A 12700-nucleotide genomic window follows, 5' to 3' on the forward strand; every position below is an offset into this window, starting at 1 on the left:
TTATATACAATATATAGCAGTTTAAAGGATCATTAAAAGTACAATACTGTCCCTATGTGCACTTTGGCATCTGGATACCTGTGATATATACTTATGATTCCCTGTCCATTATGATATGGTAGAAAACAAAAGAGGTTTCCCGAGTGAAGTAATTTTATTTTGGCAGTCGATTTTATAATGATAATTCGAATGTCTACCTATTTATTAAAATTTACCCTATTGGTAGGGTAACATACATGCTGTTATTTTTGCTGTTAAGTCAGTGCTGCCCTTGGGCTTGGAACAGTTAGATGACCTAGATCAAATAAGGGATTAACGCATCTTTAACCATCAACCAACCATTTTATTATGCCTAATGATATAGAGCTAAATCACTGTAACTTGCTGTTGAGAGGAGGGTCCTTGGCCATCGGTGCCGCTTTACTCACACTCTCGGCTGACTACAGATGGGCAGTCAGTTGCTCCAGTTCTCAGAGTAACGATGCTGCTCCGAGGAAAGAATTTCCCAAAGAACCATGCCGCTATAATAATGACACGAGAGTCAGATGACAAAGCAATAACAGGTGTATATTAACAGGAATCACATGCTAACTGTACCAGGTCCTGTTACATGATCATCTTATAAAGTAGGCTTTTGGTAAAATACAACATTCTATTGATAAGAATTCTCTTTTGCACACATCAGTATGAAAAAGGGATAGTTAAAGCAATAGAGTGGGACCAACTAATCCTTGGGTATGACTGCAGTCTATGCTGCATTTCCCATTTAGTTTAGCATAGCATAGTTTAGCTTTTCCCAATTAGGAAGCATTCTGCCTTGCTGCAAGATTAAGAGAATAATTGTTGATGTAGCACAGTGGGTAACCATGCATGCCCCATGTCTATGCAAAACCATTCTTGTTTTTATTTGCTTCAAGCAAGTCTATGTATTCACTAGTGAACCATGATGGGAATTTGTATGGTGGGAGAGACACATTAATATCTCCTCTTAGGTTTTGGGAAGACAAGAAATGGCTATTTTATCTGAGGTTGGTGAACAGAATGGCAGAAATAACATATTGATTATTTTACCATTCTAATGTGATCTCCTCTTCATCTCCTGCCAGCCTTACAAAGACAACCATTATGAACTCTCTGCTACCAAAGATTGACCATTATTTAAGAAAAATTGAGAAACAATCATTTAAATCACGTTAAGATGGCACCTCACATGGATGGTATACATGCGTATAATCATTTTAATCTCTAAAAAACAAAATATAAAGTCTGCTTGACTAGCCTGCCTCCATGGTTTATCACATATGGGATGTAATTTAGACATTTCATGTTGGTTTTTTATATCTGTATTATTTACTCAGATTAATGTAGATGAAGGATTATTTAACCACTAAGGAAGTTGTTATTAAAAAGTGTTGATAAACAGCTCCCTGTGTTTGCTTGTTTGCTTGAAGGCCAGGTGTAGAAGGCTGGCATTTATACCAAAGTGCAGTCCTGTGTTTACTCTATAAATCCGACGCTCATTAAATGTGAAATTATCTGTGTTTGTTCTGGGCTGTCAAATGGAAGCAAGAGACATTTTCCCTGCCTGGTTTGTACAGGAGCGATAGCGTGTCCCATCAAAAATTGATTTATGAGAGAATAAGTATGTATACTAAAACACTGCATTCATTGACTAATCTCAACATTCACTTAAAATCTATTTTGCAATAGTTATGGGTTAGTTTTTAATTTACTTTCTCTATACGTTGCTTGGGCTGTACATTGAGAAACCAGTCGAATTCATATAAATCTATTAGATGATAAGAAAATAACTAATTGAACTTTTTTGTTTTTTTTACTCAAAATTACCTTGAATTTATTTAGGCTATTGTTCTGTAAAAAAAAAAAAAAAGAAAATACTACCAACCGCTTTAAAGGTGCTGTTCCGTATGGACTTTTCCCTTCAACATTCACAGGTTCTTAGTATTATACATAGTATTATGTACCACTATGATATAAATCATACTACTATGGTATACATCTTTAATTAATGTATTTTTTTTTAAATAACATACCATTGTGCTGTATTTTCTTTTTGAAAACATTTTGGAGAGGCCTTAAACTTTTCTGTCTGCACAGCTCTGCCTGCCCAGCTCTGACATCACAGACGGGATTTTACATTCAAGGTAGTCTATTGGGACCTCACTCCTGTCACCCTTATTACACAAAACACCTCCCTCAATCACACCTATAATAACTGGCTCCCTATCACTGGCCGTCACTGTGTATTAGGATTTGCGGAGTTTTGCTGTTTCACATGTATGAGCATGAAATGGTGGGTGGGCATTACTGTAGGCAGTCAGACTGCTGTAATGTAATACATGGGGAAGGGCTTTGGCGGAAGGGCTGGACTCTGTTTCTACCCTTACGAAAAAATTACTGCAGTTTTTCTGAAGTAATACTGCAGTTTTTTGGACATGAAAAAACTGCAATACTGCACTTTTACTGCAGTATTACTGCACATTTACTACATTTGTACTTCACTGTACTGCACTTTTACTGCACATTTACTGCAGTTTTTTTTTTATATTGCAAACCTACAGTTGTACTTCAATGTACTGCAGCTTTATTGCATTTGTACTTCCGTACAAAAATAACTGCAGTAAAACTGCAGTACAGTGAAGTACAAATACAGTAAAACTGCAGTAAATGTGCAGTAATACTGCAGTAAAAGTGCAGTATAGCAGTTTTTCCATGTCCAAAAAACTGCAGTATTACTTCAGAAAAACTGCAGTAATTTTTCGTAAGGGTAGGCAATTGTAGTATTTTAATTGGAAAAAAAAGGAAAACAAATGACAGGTTTCTTAAACTTCTTCCTACATGATGCAGCAGTTATCTGGGGATATTTTAATTTCCAATTTGAAAAATGCACACGTCCCAAATGTGACCCCCCCAAACAACCCGACAAACCCATGTATGTGAGGGATCACTGTATTCAGGAGATGTTGCTAAACACTTATTGGGGTGTTGTGTGAAAGTGGCATATACCAGGAGCTATAAATTCATACCTAAAGTACAACATGTGTGGGGGAAAATACACACAAAAAATACTACTGCTAACTTTGACAAAGGCTGGTGGTAGAATTAGTGCATGGAAAAAGTTAAAATACCAGAATTTGAAATACCCTGGGGTTATCTGGTTTTCATAAATATATGGTTTTATAGGGCACACTGAATTGGCCAGTCTCAAAGATGTACCAAATAGGGCATAGTTAGTGGATCACCAAAAGTTCAACATTGAACAATGCGCATGCCCCAAATGTGGCCCTTTTGCCCCCAAACAGCCAAGCAAACCCATGCATGGGTAATATCACTCTACTCAGGGGATGTTGCTAAACACAAATTGTGGTGTTGTGTGACAGTGGCATATACCAGAGCTATAAATTCATACATGAAGCAAAATGTTTGCATGTGCGGGAAAAAAACATAAAAAAATGACTACCACAAAGTTTGACAAACAAATGTTAAAATACGAACATTTGAAATACCCTGGGGTGTCTAGTCTTCAAAAATATATGGTTTGATGGGGTAAATTGCATTGGGCGGCTTTAAAGATACCCGAAATAGCACATGGGGGGGAAGAATTACCAGATTTGAAAAAAATGGTTTTGAAATAGCAAAACGGTACTTGTGCTTATTGCCCTATAACGTGCAGAAAAAAGCATAAAAACATTGGGTACCTCTAAACTCAGGACAAATAATAGAATCTATTTAGCAGGTTTTTTCATTAGATTTTAAAAGATTTTAAGTAAAAAAGTCCGAAAAAGTCATTTTTTTTTCTTAATTTTGCACCATATTTTATACTTTTTTAATGGTAAATAATATGATACAATCAAAACAAACATCTGAAGAAAGCCCTTCTTGTCCTGAAAAAAACAATATATAACTTGTGTGGGTTCGGTAAACGAGAAAGAAGAAAATTTCAGCTAAACACGAGCACTGCAGAAATGCTAAAACAGCCTTTGTCATGAAGGGTACACAAAATACAATCAGCCATTGTCACAAAGGGGTTAATTCACATGTCAACTACTATTTTCATATTTAATAAACTATGATTGAGAAAAATTAATTTTTTGTTTTTATTTCCTTTTATTTGCCAACCTGACCCACTGTAGCAGATTGGTAATTTCACTATTTCCTCTGAAGGAAAACCTTTTTTTAGAAATCTTTTTCTTAGGCAGCAATATATATATATATATATATATATCAATGTAGTTAGATGAGCACTTCTTAATTGAAAGCTAATGAATCCCCTTTTTTAATCAGAGAATTAACATCTTTAAATACAAATTGTCTGCAAGTGTGTCATCCTAATATAAATTGATTTTAACTAATATGTTCATTTCATGCATGATTCATTGTATACCCAATAGTTTGGCAACGGGCTTGGGGTTGTGAATCATTTACATGATATACACTGTATCAACAGAAAGTCCCGTTTCACAGTGCCACCTGTTACGAAGCACGTACCTATGAATGAGAAAAATCCATTTCTTGTTTTTATTTTCGTTATGCACATCTGACCCCTCCCCACTTGCCAATCCCCCCCCCCCCAGATATGCCTTTTTGCCCCCTCCCAGACTTGCCACCCGTGCTCCAGACTCCCTGGTGTCCAGTAGGGGCAGCAGGTAGACGTCTGCAAGATGCGTAGACATCCTCCACTACTTATCGTCTACCGCCTGCCAGAAAGGAGGATCCAGGCCCCTCTGGATCTTAGTCTTATAGTCAGACCTCTATTTGAGGTTGGATTGTAAGACTACCTTGAATATAAGATGAGGTATAAATAAACCTTGTCTTATATTTGAGCAAGTACAGTAAATAAGAGAGCATTTACTCATTTTTTAAAACATTTTCAAGTTTTGTCGATGTATTTAAAGGAAAAGCACTACACATTTTATATTTTCAATTTACATAATCTCTTCTTCAGTCAAAATCCAAGAATTTCCATAAATGTTAAAGCCAAACATATTAGATAAGATATGCATTGTGACTTCCATAAGAAAACAATGTATCTGCCCACAGATGAAGAAGATAACTTAATTTATATTATTTCCACCTATGTAATAATCTGACTCTGCTCACATGGTTTTGGCAATCTTCCCTTTTTCTGGAACCTAACCGTATGTAATTGCAGCTGGGTTTTTTGGAGGGTGTCTGATACAGTGTTACTTATAGCTACTGCTTTTGTTGAGTATAAAACCAGGTCTTATGGAAAAAGCGCACTTACAGGTGTCCTGTTGCAGTGGAAAGAACCAATGCCTTTTTTGAGAACCACTTTGGAAATGACTAAACTATATATATAGCTATACATACAAATAAATTAAAGAGCACAACAACATATACACCCAGGAAGGCATCTATACATACAGCGTTGTAAAAAAGAAAGCATATACTCAAAAATACTATGGGGTTTACTTTATATTTGGTGGTGGACCAACCTGATGTCAACAAAGCCCAAAATAGTTGAGACCTGTTCTGATTAAACTATATAAGATTGTGTGTTGAATAGAATTGTCTTTGAGTGATCACCTTTGCACTAATATAATGGAAACCGTGCTGCTGCACCCTTTCAGCAAATGCTGTGATTTGTCTCTTTGCAGGTGTTACCCACGCAGCAGTATGGGCAGCTTGCATTTCATATCTAAGTGCTGCAGTCCCACCGGCATTACGCACTTCAGCACAGGGAATCCTGCAGGGTCTCCACCTGGGTCTTGGCAGAGGGTGCGGTGCAATGATAGGAGGTGTTATGGTCAACTTCTTTGGTAAGTTCTATTTCATATTCTGTTACTTTTATTTAGAGAAGATGTTTGCTGTCTTTTGGACATTAACTAGTGAATAATTGGTAAGCTGAATTGAGTAAAGGTATGTGGCTTGATATTTGCTGCTTTCGTAGCTTCATCTGAGATGACTTGGAGAGTGCAGCTCAAAACCCATAATAAAAAACTAGCTTGCTGTGCTAATAAAAACAGTTTAGAACACAATCATGTATGAAGATGAGGGCTTGTTAAAGAGACAGCCTAACAGCCCCAGCAATGCACAATGCAATTATTATTGCATATAAGTACTGTGAAGCTGTCCCTTTTCCTAAAAAGTGTCTACTTTTTGCATGTTTACTTACAAAGTACAATGCATTGTTCATTGCTGAGCCTGTATGGGATGCTAGACTGTTCATTTAATAAACATGCCAGAACTGGCTGGCTGAGAGTATAGCCTATAGCACATATTCGATGGCAAGCAGGATTTCCACCATCAAGTCAAGGAGCTGGAGGAAGAAATGCATAGGGGGATTTAAACTTGGCTCTCATATGAAGTGCAACAATCTTTTGAAGATTTTCTGAATAAACATATTCATAATGCCCGTCAAATCAACAAACCAATGGATAAATCTGTTGCTCTGCAAAATATGAAATGTATTTAGATTTCCCTAGAAGATATAGTTAATAATATTTATTTTGTTGAAACCCACTTCGAGCTAATGAGTAGATGGTACCTGGTGCCTACTAGATTAGCTAATATATATCCTCATAGCTCCAGAATATGCTGGAGACGCTGTTTGTTTGAGGGTTTCTACCTTCAAATGTGGTAGAAATGATCAAGAAGCCCTATCTTTTAATCTGTTGTTAAAAATTGACAACATTGGGGGGGGCGTGGCCGGACTCCAACCAGTATGGACGTGTGAACGTTGAGCTCCTGAGCACCCTGCCCGAAAACAAGCTTCGGTACTGCCGCACACCGCCGAAATGGGCAAACACAATAAGGTCCCTGCTACCCCTAAAGCGGCGGGTTCGAAAGAAAAGACTCTCACCTCGGTCCGCGCGTTCTTTCAACCATCTTCGGACCAGGACTCCCGCGACTCCTTTGCTAGGCCTGCCTCCGCTCCGGCCAGCCCGAGTAGTGACGTGACGGGAGAACTCCCTTTGGTCTCGGCTGAGTCTGACCCGGCTCCATTGAGTCGCGTGTGGCAGAAGAAATTGGGAGTCCTTACCTACGAAGGAAGACATCTCTGCTATTATTGAGCGTGCCACTCACGGCATTCGTTCGACCCTCTCGGCTATTCAGGTGGACATCCGCCATATTGGCGACCGCGTGGCTGCCCTGGAGGATGAGCAACCGAAACTCTGCCAATCGGTGGATGCTCTCACGGTTCAAATGCGTGACCATTCGAATATTATCACCCATCTCTCACGAAAATTGGAGGATCTCGATAATAGGGGCAGAAGAAACAACTTACGGATCCGAGGCCTTCCATAGTCCGTTTCCCATGCGGATCTTGTGCCGGTTTTGCGAGAGATTTTCAACAACCTCCTACAGAGGCCGGTAGATTCTGCTGTCGACTTTGACAGGGCCCATAGGGCCTTATGTCAGAAGCCGTCGGGTACAGCTCCACCACGGGATGTTGTGTGCTGTCTACGGAACTACCCCTTGAAGGAGGAGATCATCAGACGCGCCAGGGATGCTTCCGTGCTCCGGTGGGAAACTCATACCCTCGCTATATACCAGGATCTCTCCCCCGCGACCTTGCGGGCTAGGCGCTTTTTACGGCCGCTTACACAGGCACTCCGCGACGCCAACATCCCATATCAGTGGGGCTTTCCATTCGCGCTCATAGTGCGACGTGGCTCGGACTCTTTTGTGATCCGACACCCCGGAGATGTGCAGCCCTTTGTGGATGCCCTGGGCCTCCCTTCTTGCGAAGTAGATGATTGGGAACCATCTTTCCTGGTGCCTCTTTCCGTGGCTGAATCTTCGGGTGACTGGTCATCGAAGCCGCAACGGAGGAAGAGACATCGTCCGATGGATGACACTCGCACCTGAATCTGTCCGGCCCTCGGACCGTCAGCCTTTTGATTTCGACGCGCTCGTTTTTGTTTTGCCGCCGTAAGTTTTCTTACCTGCAACGTTTTGAGTTGCTTTTGCTCGTTTCCGTCCGTCGATTTTATTTGTGTTTTCAGACTTTTCGCCATGGCTGGACAGTACGAACTGCTCTCCTCGGAGGCGCATTACGATGGGGCTGGTGCGTCTTGATAGTTTTGCTGCTTCGCAGAGTTTCTGACATCGGACGTTTCTATCCCATGCATGGAATTATCTTTACATATTGTTCATTTATCATCTACTTACCTGCTGCTTCATAGTCCTACGGCTCCTTCCCGTCCAGATGGCGCGGATCTCTGTATGTTCTGCTTTTATTTTTTTTTTTTTTTTTTTTTATTTTTTTGTTGTTGTTTTGCTTGCTGCAAGCAGTGTGGGGTCTGTTTTGGGCGGTGTGGGGCGCTGTCCCTGTTTTATTATACCCGGGTAGGGTGCGGAGACCTTCCTCGCTCGCTCTCCAGGTTGATTGTCTACAACATATACATTCCTGTGTAGAATGTTTGGATTGTTGTTCCCCCCAGAGCCTTTCTGCTCCGCTCCTAATGGAGTGCTGCAGCAGTTTTCGACCTCTCCTGAGGTCTTTGGCTCAATATTCGATGCCATTGCATCCAGAGTCTTTACTTTTGTTTTGTTACTATGTTTACGACTCTATTCATGGTTTTTTGGTTGTGTTACTTTGTTTTGTACTCAGATGCTCCGAGATTGTCCATTCCGCTGTGGGTTCCCTCAGATGTCCACTAAATGGCACCTGATCTGATTCGTGTCACTTCCCTGAACGTCAGGGGCTTAAACAAACCGCAACAACGGTCCAAATTATTACACGTACTGAAGTCTTCTAAAACACATATAGCGTTTTTACAAGAAACGCATTTTAAATTGTCCAGAGAATTCAAACTCACAGACAAGCACTTCACGCTTGCGTATCTTTCTAGTTCCGCTGTTTCTAAAACCAAGGGAGTCGCCATTCTCCTTCATAAATCCTTACCTTTTCGTCTTCTGGACATCTGGAGGGACTCAGAGGGCAGAGCAATCTTTTTGAAGGGTTGGATAGGCAACCATAAGGTCACACTTGGTAACGTATATACTCCGAATGTAAACCAGCCTGCCTTCCTCAGTTCCATGTTGTCGAAATTGTGTGATTTTCGTGACGGCATTACCATCTTTGGGGGGGACCTCAACATGATGCTTGACCCGGTTAGGGACTCCTCAGCACGTAACTCTCACATACCTTTTTCCAAAATTCGGAAATGTCTGGCGGTCCCAACACCCCACATCCCGTGACTATACTTTCTACTCTCACCCGCATGATAGGTACACTAGAATTGATGCTCTGTTCCTCTCCCACCAACATTTGCTTCAGCTCCACGCGTCCTCGATAGGTATCCAATCGCTAAGCGATCATGCCCCTGTACATTTTTCCTTGAAACTTACCTCCTCCCCTTCGCGGCCGTGGTCTTGGAGGCTTAACGAGAATATTCTTAATGACCCTACCTTCTTGTCGGACCTCTCCTCACATATCCGTAATTACTTTTTGGAGAACTCCTCAGACTCCTTGTCCTTCCCGGTGGTTTGGGAAGCACACAAGGCGGTTATTAGGGGACAGCTAATCACAATCGGTTCCCACCTTAAACGCTTGAAAAGGGCGCGTGCCCTCTCTCTGACGACTCAGATTTATGGTTTGGAACAATCCCACAAGTCCACTTTGGACCCCAATGCGCTCTTGCAATTGCAAGCCCTTCGAGATCAACTCGCCTCCCTTTTGGATACTACGACAAAAAGTAATTTTCTGCGGACCAGGTCGCTGTTTTATGAATTGGGTGACAAACCCGGAAAACTTTTGGCGAGGGCTCTTAGGGTTAAGAGAGCTTCCACTTTTATTCCTAAAATTAAGGACCATACTGGGGCCACTCACTTTGATTCGACTAAGATAGCCGAGTGTTTCCGTTCTTATTATAAGTCCCTCTAGAGTTTACCTTCGTTGGCGAGGTCGGATCCCACTTATCTTGACTCCATAGATGCGTATTTAGCCAAGAATTTGCCGTGCCGCCTTCCGGCGGAGGCCAAGGAATCTCTTAATGCCCCGGTTTCAGAGGAGGAGGTAGTGGGAGCCTTAAAGTTGACTCCTAATGGCAAATCCCCGGGCCCTGATGGTTTCACCGTATGCTATTATAAACGCTTTGCTTCCCTATTGGGCCCCCAATTGGTGAATCTGTTTAACTCCTTGGCATCCAACGCTGCTTTGGACCCTCAAACTAATTTGGTGTACATCTCTGTCATCCCCAAACCGGGTAAAGATCCAGAGCAATGCCCGAGCTACCGTCCTATTTCGTTGATCAACACGGACATCAAATTGTTAGCTAAGGTCATGGCCATGCGCCTCCAAACTTATATCCCCTTGTTGATACACAAAGATCAGGTGGGCTTTGTCCCGGGGAGGGAGGCCAGGGACAACACAATTCGGCTGCTTAATTTATTAGCATACGCACAAGGGCGCAAGCTTCCTTTGGCTCTCGTTTCCATGGACGCCGAAAAGGCGTTCGATAGAGTGGCATGGCCTTTTCTGTTTAGGGTCCTGGAGACTGTTGGTATTTCGGGCCATTTCCTGAACCAGGTGAAAGCATTGTATGCCACCCCTTCTGCCCAAATTAGGGTTAATGGGATACTCTCACGACAATTCCGGCTTGAAAACGGCACTAGACAGGGGTGCCCGCTATCCCCCCTCCTATTCATCCTGGCGATGGAGCCACTGGCGCATGCGATTCGCTCTAAGGACATAGTTGGGTGTGAGGTGTCTAAAGTTACGCACAAACTGGCCATTTATGCGGATGATCTCTTATGCATAACCCGCAATCCTCTCCATTCCCTTAAGTACATTACCTCGGAACTGTCTGCATTTGGTGCGTTGTCCAATTTTAAAATTAATCTGCAGAAGTCGGAGATCCTGGGGGTTAATATATCGGACACTATGAGGGCTGCGATAACTAGGGCTTTCCCGTTTCGTTGGCAGGTTAAGGCGATCAAATACCTAGGTCTGTGGATCCCCGCAGACCTCTCCAAACTTGCTCCCCTTAACTATGGCTCGTTGTTACAATCTGTGACTGGCGACCTGCGCCGTTGGTCAGTCCCTCATATCTCTTGGTTTGGCCGTGTAGGAGTTTTGAAGATGAACATCCTCCCGACATTCCTGTACCTATTTCAATCCCTGCCGATCTTTTTGCCGCGGTCTTACTTCGCCTCCTGTCGTAGACTTTTTTTTAAATATGTTTGGGGTGCGCGGGCTCCGACACTCGCCTACCGGCATCTTATTAGACATAAGACCGGGGGTGGACTGGGACTGCCTTGTTTGGAGAGCTACTGGATGGCTTCTCACCTGCGCAGGGTAGTTGAGTGGTTCATAGGGGCACCTAAGCAGTGGATCTCGCTGGAGAGCTTCTTCTTGGGGTGCCACGCTTCGGCGGCGCCTTGGCTGCCGGCCAATTATGGTACGCCTCTGTCGCGATGTCACCCCACAATATCCCCGACCCTCAAAGTCCTTCGTCGATTAGCCGCCAAGCAGGTACTGACCTCGATCCCGGGTCCATTGTTCCCCCTAACGCATAATCCCGCCCTTTCTCTTCACGTCAGTCAGGAGCTCTTGCTTTCGCTAGTGCCCAAACATTCGAAATGTCTTCGGGTTTGTCAGGTCCTACAGGGTGACTCCTTTCGGCCCCTGAGTAATCTAGTCCCTCAGGATGTGCACCCCTTTCGTTTGACTTTCCTTTATCACCAATTAAAACATTATGTGCACACATTGTTGCCGAACCCACAACTCAGTCGGGTTCTGACTGATTTTGAACGGCTCTGTATAGTGGATTCTGAGCCTCCGCACCTCCTCTCTAGACTATATGCACTTTTATTGAACATCCAGGGGTCTACAAAACCGTTCTTTCTTAGCTTATGGGAGAGAGATCTCCAATCCCCTATCGCTGAGTCTGATTGGGACACAATGATTGGCCTGGTTCATAAAGGTTCGGTCTCAACCAGAATACAGGAATGCTCCTATAAACTACTCTCTCGGTGGTATAAAGTGCCTGCTGAACTACATATTTTCTTACCGCAGGTTTCCCCACTGTGTTGGAGGTGTGGACTGGCGGAGGGCTCTTACATTCATTTATGGTGGGACTGTGCTGATATCCGCAGTTTTTGGCTAACAGTGATCCGGGTGATAAGGGAGGTTGCGGACCCTGGCTTTGTGGCATCTCCGGGTGCCCTATTATTGTATCAGGCGCAATCCTCTCTTAGTGGTTACAGGAAGTCGTTGACGATACATCTCGTCCAGGCGGCGAAAGCAATTATCCCACGGTTCTGGAAAGTGGCGGGTCCCCCTCCTATTGGTGCGTGGGTGTCTCGGGTCAATTGTATTGCGCAATTGGAGGATATGGTAGCCTCATCCACAGGTCAGGAGTACCTTAACACTCTCAAATGGCTCCCATGGAATTCTTGGGTTGCCTCACCAGGATTTCTTGACGTATGTCCGTAGGGTGGAGGGGGGTCGTGGGTATAATTTTGGGGTCTCTCCTTGCCCTCCCTGACGTTCTCTAGGGCTTTTAACTTACCTGCACCTGTGCTTCTGCTTTCGGCACCAGTCAGCGTGTCTTTCACATTATATTAGTGTGGGCATTCTGGAGTATCTCTTGTTTATGTTCTTGGTTTGTTGTTTTCAGGTGAAGCCTGCCGTACTGTGCTCTTTGCTCGACGGCATTGTATGGGCATACTCTCCGTCTATGTTATTACACAATTTTTATTCACTCTG

General features: G+C 43.0%; 1 protein-coding gene across 1 annotated transcript in view; it reads left to right on the forward strand.

Moving 5' to 3' along the window:
• Positions 1 to 12700, forward strand: part of LOC149290634 (major facilitator superfamily domain-containing protein 6-like) — a 47719-nt gene that overhangs the window by 9337 nt on the left and 25682 nt on the right. The window contains exon 3 of the mRNA XM_089488436.1: positions 5640 to 5801. Within this exon, the coding sequence (XP_089344562.1) occupies positions 5640 to 5801 (162 nt within the window). The remainder of the gene's footprint in view (positions 1 to 5639; positions 5802 to 12700) is intronic.

The sequence above is a fragment of the Sceloporus occidentalis genome, unplaced genomic scaffold, assembly GCF_023333645.1.
Source record: "Sceloporus occidentalis isolate IW3139 unplaced genomic scaffold, rSceOcc1.0.p SCAF_38, whole genome shotgun sequence".
Classification (NCBI taxonomy): Eukaryota; Metazoa; Chordata; class Lepidosauria; order Squamata; family Phrynosomatidae; genus Sceloporus; species Sceloporus occidentalis.